General features: G+C 45.2%; 1 protein-coding gene across 1 annotated transcript; it reads right to left on the bottom strand.

The window, feature by feature from the left end:
- Positions 1 to 2,169: 2,169 nt before the first annotated feature.
- LOC133473637 (zinc finger and BTB domain-containing protein 24-like) lies at positions 2,170 to 4,261 on the bottom strand. The gene is made up of 3 exons (XM_061765236.1): positions 3,860 to 4,261; positions 3,521 to 3,634; positions 2,170 to 2,891 (listed from the first exon to the last, which is right to left on the bottom strand). The coding sequence occupies exons 1-3, from the start codon at positions 4,125 to 4,127 to the stop codon at positions 2,170 to 2,172; spliced, it is 1,104 nt and encodes a 367-aa protein (XP_061621220.1). The 5' UTR covers positions 4,128 to 4,261.
- Between the last annotated feature and the right edge of the window lie 2,763 nt (positions 4,262 to 7,024).

Below are 7,024 nucleotides of genomic sequence, written 5' to 3'. Positions count from 1 at the left end.
CGACTTGTCATGAATTCGTGGCAGCGGTGACGTCATCGTGACGTGCGGTGGGCGCATGCGCATTAACATTGGTTGGGAGAAGTTTTCCCTCCATATATATTGGCTAGGAAACCTCGTTTTCGTGGCTTTTGATCGCATTCTACAAGTTTGGGCCAGCTAATAAGTTGTGTCCCAGATCCGCCCGATGGCCTGACCAGGGGGGATGTTTTGGATCGACAGCTTTTCATTTCGGCCCACACAAAAGACTGAAAGAAAGTCCACAAAGTCTCTTGACTCACAGAAGTAAGTGTTGATCATTCCATTGTTGACTGGAAAATGGTTAGACGGTGAAATCAGAATCAGAATCAGAATCAGAATCATCTTTATTTGCCAAGTATGTCCAAAAAAACACACAAGGAATTTGTCTCCGGTAGTCGGAGCCGCTCGAGTACGACAGCAGACGGTCGATGGACAGAGAACGCTTTGGAGACAGAAAGACATTGACAAAAAAAAAAAAAAAAAACAGTCACTGAGCAATAAAGGGTTAATAGTTGTCTGGTAATGCTGGTACATTTGTTATTTATTTATTTTTGACAATTGTGCAAGAAGATGCAGAGTCCTCGAGCACTTAGAGCAGTTGGAATGACTCATATTGCAATAGCATCGTGCAAAGGGCGCTGAGACTTCAAGGAGCGGATGCGCTTTCAAGTGACGAGTAGTGCGATCATCTGGGACAATGTCGATTGTGCAAATGTTGCAGAGACTCCTCAATCGGTGTGCAAATGGAGCAGATGCTACTCTGGCACGAGTGGCCGGTATCGGTCAACAACAGATACGCAAATAGTGCAGCGTGGCGAGACGACGACAGCGAGAGCACAAGATCTGCAATCACAATCCAAGTGTTTTCGTTCAGTGGATCACGCGATCGTGACATTTTCCCGTGTTATTCTTCCTGCAGTTGGCAATGCATGTTGCTTCGTGTTCTCCACCGTAGTTGCATTGCATCTTTTGTTTCTTCTTCACATTTCCCAATCGTCACGGTCACCTCCAACTCATAAACTTCCTCGATGTCGCTCCCCGGAGCAGAAATGGTTTGCTTGTACTTGAAAAGAAAACAAGTTCACTGAACCTCAGAAGTCCTTGGTGGGGAAAAAATAGCTCAACGACATTAGATACTTTTATTTAGGACCACAGACAGAATTTTACAGCAAGTTTCTTTCAATTTATTGGAAGCTTTGTTCACAGCTGCACCTCTCACCAACACATTTGTGTTTCTTAACCTTTGACTTCCACATCATCTTTTATGACCCCAACTGAAACCTGAATAGTTTTCTCACCACTGAGAAGTTTGGTCCACCCTGAAAGATCTTCCAATCCTGAACTCAAGTTGCATACTGAACTCGCAAAAGTAAGTCAATCACTTTTTATTGGATTTTTTTAATGGCACTCTCACAAAGTGCTTCATATATTTCAAAAGCAGGCATGCCTCATAAAATACATTTGAGAGTTAACAAGGACAAACTAACTCAGTCTAATCATATGAGTCAGAATGAAAACTAAAAGCAAATTCAAACAATGTGGGGAATGTCTTGACTGTTTTGCTTTGTTTCGTTTTTTTCCCCCCAGTGTGAGTTCTTGTGTTGGGTCAAAATCTGAACATGTGAAGTTTCTCTCCAGGGCGGAGCGTCACGTGTCTTTTCCGGTCTGTCTCGGAACCAAAAGTTTTGTCACACTGAAAACACATTTTGTCACATGATCGCCCTCATCTTCACTCTTCACAATGACACCAGTCAACGGTAACCTGGCGATAGCCTCGTCCTCTTCTTGAACGTGGAGGGCTCTGGTTCCTGGTGCTCAAGACGAAGGTCTTCACTTCGGATTAATGTTGTACACTGAAACGGTAAAACGTTTCTTCCTGGTGTGTGTTTGGTGTGTGGTTCTTAAGTTCCCTTTTCAGAGAATGTTTTACCGCAAACTGAGCAGGCAAAAGGTTTCTCTCCAGTGTGTGTTCTTGTGTGCGTTCTTAGTTTCCCTTTTCGGAGAATCTTTGCTCACATACTGAGGCAGGCGAAGGGTTTCTCTCCAGTGTGGGTTCTTGAGTGCTTTATCAAGCTTCCCTTTTCAGAGAATCTTTGGCCACAAACTGAGCAGGAAAAGGTCTCTCCCCAGTGTGCGTTCTTGTATGAGCATTCAAATGTCCCCTTCCGGGTGAATCTTTTTCCACAAAGTGAGCAAAGAAAAGGTTTCTCCCCAGTGTGTGTTCTTGTGTGTGCTCGTAAATCTCCATTTAGAGAGAATCTTTTTCCACAAGCTGAACAAGAAAATGGTTTCTCCCCAGTGTGTATCCGCGTGTGCGTTCTTAAATATGAACGACTCCTGAAACGTTAAGTTGCAGACTGGGCAGGCGAAAGGTTTCTCTCCACTGTGCGTTCTCATGTGATTCGTTAAACTACTCTTCTGCGTCACCTTAAGACCACAAACCGAGCAGGAAAAAGGTTTCTCTCCAGTGTGCGTTCGCAGGTGTCTTTTCAACGAGGACTTGTTGAAAAAGGTTTTGTTACACTGAGAACATTTGACGTGTTTGTAGTCACTGCGAAATGTCACATCACCATTGGAGTGTTCCTCATCATTAGTGTCAGACATTGTGACGCCACTATCCGATAGCGGAGCTAATAATGGGCTGTCCGCTTGTGATCCTCCGCAGTGGTCTCCGTCACTTTCTCTTGTCGTGTGTTGACTCGAGCTGTTGCTCGGAGGCTCAGCCACTCTGTGCTCCTCACTTGGACCTTTGCCGTCATCATCTTCACTCTTCAAAGGGAGACCAATCAATGGCAACCGGATGATGTCATCCACCCCTTCGTCGCTAACGCGTGGTTCTTCCTGCGCAGGACAAAGATATTCTTCACCGATGTCTGTAAGACACAAGAACACGTGGTTTCGAAGGGTCCAGTCTCATGGATGTTGTGTAGTATTGTTTATATGTTTATATTCGACATGTATAACGATGAGGAATCGCATTTATTATCCTTTAATATTGGATAAGAAGACACATCAGTATGAGCATATCCATATATTTGACACATATGTCACCCAATGACACCCAAGCAAACCTTTTCTACACACCTGTGCAGAAACCCAATGATAGTGTTTGGCTCCCTGCGGTGCGCCCCCTTGAGCAGTGACTGCTGTGCCACTTTTCTGCACTGCTATTTACAACATTCACTTGATTTGTCCTCTTGCTCACCCACAGGTTCCACTGAATTAGTTTGGACTTTTTTTCAAGTCAATCAAAACTAAACTCCAACTTTGGGGGTGTATCTGGCAGCGCAAGCCAGAACACAATTCCATTTTTACATTTCGGTCTTTTAGAGTTCAAATCCGCTGGAGTCACTCGTTTCATTTCAGCTACTCGGAAGTAACCTGGCGCCTGTGTGTGTGGGTTTTTTTTTTGTTTAAGTTTATAAAACTATCGATAAACTCGGGAATATTATCAATAATATAAAGTAGTTACTAAACAGGTGAGAGTAAGAAGTGAACAAACCTGTTCCGTGTAACGCAGCTTGAGACTTGAAAGCGGCGTCCACTGGTCGACGTCGTCGCTCGTTCTCCTCTTTCGATCCACAAAGTTCGCCCTCGTACTCTTCTTCTTTCACAGCTTTTGCACACATTTTCCCACGATACTCAGGACACTTTACACCTGCGCTCCGTTTAGCGACGCGTTGCTAACGAACGCGGCTAGCAAGCTAAGCTAAGCTAAGCTAGCTAGCTAGAGAAGCGTCAACGTGCACCGAGACGACAGTGATACGGACACGAACATTTGAATAATGATGTTTAACTCCAGTAAAGTAGTGATGGATGTCGTGTGTATAGGCTTCGGTACCTTCAGTATATTTCGGGAAGAATTCTTGATGAAAACGTGTGCGGTTCCACAAAACGTCAACAGAATGGTCTCTGCAGCAAGCAGGAGTTGTACGGCAACTCCACTTGGACAAACTTCGCGTGTACGCGGAGACGCCGGTTGGCTGGCGCGCGTGTGCGACTCGCACGAAGTCCAACTGCAAAGGAAAATATTCCTTGACGTGAAACCGGTTGAGCGACAGGAATCTGCTGCAAAATGACTTCAAGATCAAGGAACTGGTATCCTTCATTGTTTTGACATCGAGCACTTTCTATAGCATGTCCACGTTTTAGCTCATCTGCTTGAACATTTGATTCCAATCCCAAATGTGGTCTTACATTGTACTTTGTCTTTCCAAATATGTCTGTGACTTGTGTTTTTGCTGCTGCCTTTCTCAGCCAGGTCTCTCTTGAAAAACAGGGTTTTAATCCCAGTGAGACCCACCTGGTAAAATTAAGGGCAAATCCAAAGTGTTTACAAATGAACCTAAAACAAAAGAAAGAAACTGAACACCATCACTGCTTGAAAAGGTGTAAGGTGTATTTTATTCAGGATCACAAACCTGCATACACTTTCACATCTCACGAAAAGGAGAAAGTTTCATTACAACGAATTCAAGCAATTTATTGACGCACTTCTCACCAACACGCTTGTGTTTCTTAACCTGATAACGTCTCATGGAATCTTTTTGATCACACACACACACACACACCGCAACTGACTGGTTTTCCACTAATTTGGCTTCTCGTGCGTCTTGTCAAAGTCTTCCTCCACCCTGAAGATCTCCTCCTGCTCCTCAGGATGAAGAAGTAACATTTTACACTGCACAAGCGGATGCGACTAAGTCCATTTGATTGCTACAGCACTTCACGCAGAGAAGACTTACAGTATTTAATGAGTTCAAATGCATTCATACATATACAAATGACAGAATCATACTCTACAGTTCATAACAGAAAAAAACATCAATCAAATCATAAACCGTCATATCAAGTCGTACTGCCTGCCTGAACTGCTTTTGAAAAGATTACAAAGTTTTCCCTTCAGTGTGCGCTCTCGCGTGTATCTTTAAAGATGCCTTCCGAGTAAATATTTTCCCGCAGACTAAGCAGGCGAAAGGTTTCTCCCCAGTGTGCGTCCTTGCGTGCGTGTTCAAATGTCCTCTCTCGGCAAATCGCTTCCCACAAACTGAACAGGGAAAACGGTTTCTCGCCAGTGTGTGTTCGTGTGTGTGTTTTTAAGTTTCCCTTCACGGCGAATCTTTGACCGCAAACTGAGCAGACGAACGGTTTCTCACCAGTGTGTGCTCTTACGTGTATATTTAAATATGCCTTCCGAGAGAATATTTTCCCACAAACTAGGCAAGGAAACGGTTTCTCCCCAGTGTGTGTTCTTGCGTGTGTGTTCAAATGTCCTTTCTCGGTAAATCTTTTGCCACAAACTGAACAGGGAAAAGGTTTCTCCCCAGTGTGTGTTCGCGTGTGTGTGTTCAAATGTCCTTTCTCGGTAAATCTTTTGCCACAAACTGAACAGGAAAACGGTTTTCTCCCCAGTGTGTGTTCGCGTGTGTGTCTTTAAGTTTGCCTTCACCGAGAATCTTTGACCACAAACTGAGCAGACGAAAGGTTTCTCCCCAGTGTGTGTTCTCGTGTGTGCGTTCAAATGTCCCTTCCGAGCGAATGTTTGAGCGCAAACTGAGCATGCAAAAAGCTTCGCTCTAGTGTGCGTTTTTGCGTGTTTTCTCAAGTTTCGCTTTTCCGAGAATCTTTGAGCACACACTGAACAGGCAAACGCTTTTTCTCCCGTGTGTGTTTCGATGCGACTTGTTGAAGATTCTTCATCATCACCCTCATCAGCGAAAGAAGAGTGCGACGTGATGTCGTCGCTATCGGATAGCGGCGCCATGAGGCCATCTGCTTGGGATTGTTCACGGCGGGCTCCGTCACCTTCGGTTGTCACGCGTTGATTCGAGCCGCCGCTCCCCGCATTCTTCTCGCTGTCGTCTTCGTCTTCGTCACCTTCACTCTTCAAAACGACGACCGTCAATTGCAACTTGGTGATATCCTCCTCCTGCTCTTCTTTAATGTTAAGGGCCTCCGCCTCCTCCTCCTCCTCCTCCTTAATGTGCGAGGACGCCGGCTCCTGCTGCTGAGGATGAAAATATTCTTCATCTGCAAAGCACAAATGAAACACGGTTTTCATTTCCAGTTCCTTCCAAAAGGCGCTTCAGCAGTTCACTCAAAATCGGCCATTTTAAGGATGACAATAATCGATGTGCTATTGTTTGCAGCGCAAGCGAGGACTCCAACAGGCGGTCGACATAGTAAAGCTCATCGAGTGTTGAGTATCGATCGATAGATTGTGCCCATCATCTTGGATGAACCGTGTGGAGCTTTTACTACTGTGGCCAACGACAAAGCGAGTGAATGATATGTTATTTCTGCTGCAAATCTTAACTAGGTTAGTATGAGATGAGCTGATCTCGTTGCTGCAAACCTGCTCGGCGCAACACGTCTCGAGGCTTCTCGAACTCGGAGTCCAGTCTTTGCCGTTGTCGTGCGTGCTCCTCTATCGATGCACAAAGTTCCTCCTCGTGCTCTTCTTCTTTGACACTTTTATCACACATTGCCCCACGATAATCACAACACTTCACACTCGGGCTCGATGTGCGTTTAAAGACGCGCTGATAACAAACGCGTCTCCTCGTCAGCGGCTAGCTAGCTAGCAAGCGAAGCTAAGCTAAGCTAAGCGGAGAATCTTCAACGTGCTCCAAGACGACTTCGGCGGACACGAAGTGTTCATCAAGTGTGTTTTGCTCCAGCAAAGTAGCGATGGGAAGTCCCGCGACGAGGCTTCGGTACGTTCAGCACGAAACCGGGCCGATGAATTGAGTTTCAGCGCGTTTGTTTCGCCCAACTGCACATGGAAGAAGAGCTGTGCAGAAGTACGGCAACTCCCCTTGGACAAACTCAAACACGCGATTCGCTATAACACATATATAGATCGGGCAGTGAGTTGACGCAAAAACTTGTAAGCGAACGTGAACGGAAACAGCAAAAGCACACGAACGTTGTTTTGTAGTCATACATTTCGACATTAAGTGAGATGTAAACACGACTGGACGCTCCGTTTTCATTCGATCACGTT

The sequence above is a fragment of the Phyllopteryx taeniolatus genome, unplaced genomic scaffold, assembly GCF_024500385.1.
Source record: "Phyllopteryx taeniolatus isolate TA_2022b unplaced genomic scaffold, UOR_Ptae_1.2 contig_317, whole genome shotgun sequence".
Classification (NCBI taxonomy): Eukaryota; Metazoa; Chordata; class Actinopteri; order Syngnathiformes; family Syngnathidae; genus Phyllopteryx; species Phyllopteryx taeniolatus.
The sequence above is the reverse complement of the archived record's forward strand: the minus strand, read 5'-3'. Positions and strand labels throughout refer to the sequence as shown.

Excerpts from the sequence above, each read along its gene's own strand:
- LOC133473637 (XM_061765236.1), bottom strand. The coding sequence starts at position 4,127 with ATGAAGGATACCAGTTCCTTGATCTTGAAGTCATTTTGCAGCAGATTC. Across the intron at positions 3,635-3,859 it reads CTTCCCGAAATATACTGAAG|CTGTGAAAGAAGAAGAGTAC; the intron begins GTACCGAAGCCT and ends TGTGTGCAAAAG. Across the intron at positions 2,892-3,520 it reads AGCTGCGTTACACGGAACAG|ACATCGGTGAAGAATATCTT; the intron begins GTTTGTTCACTT and ends TGTGTCTTACAG.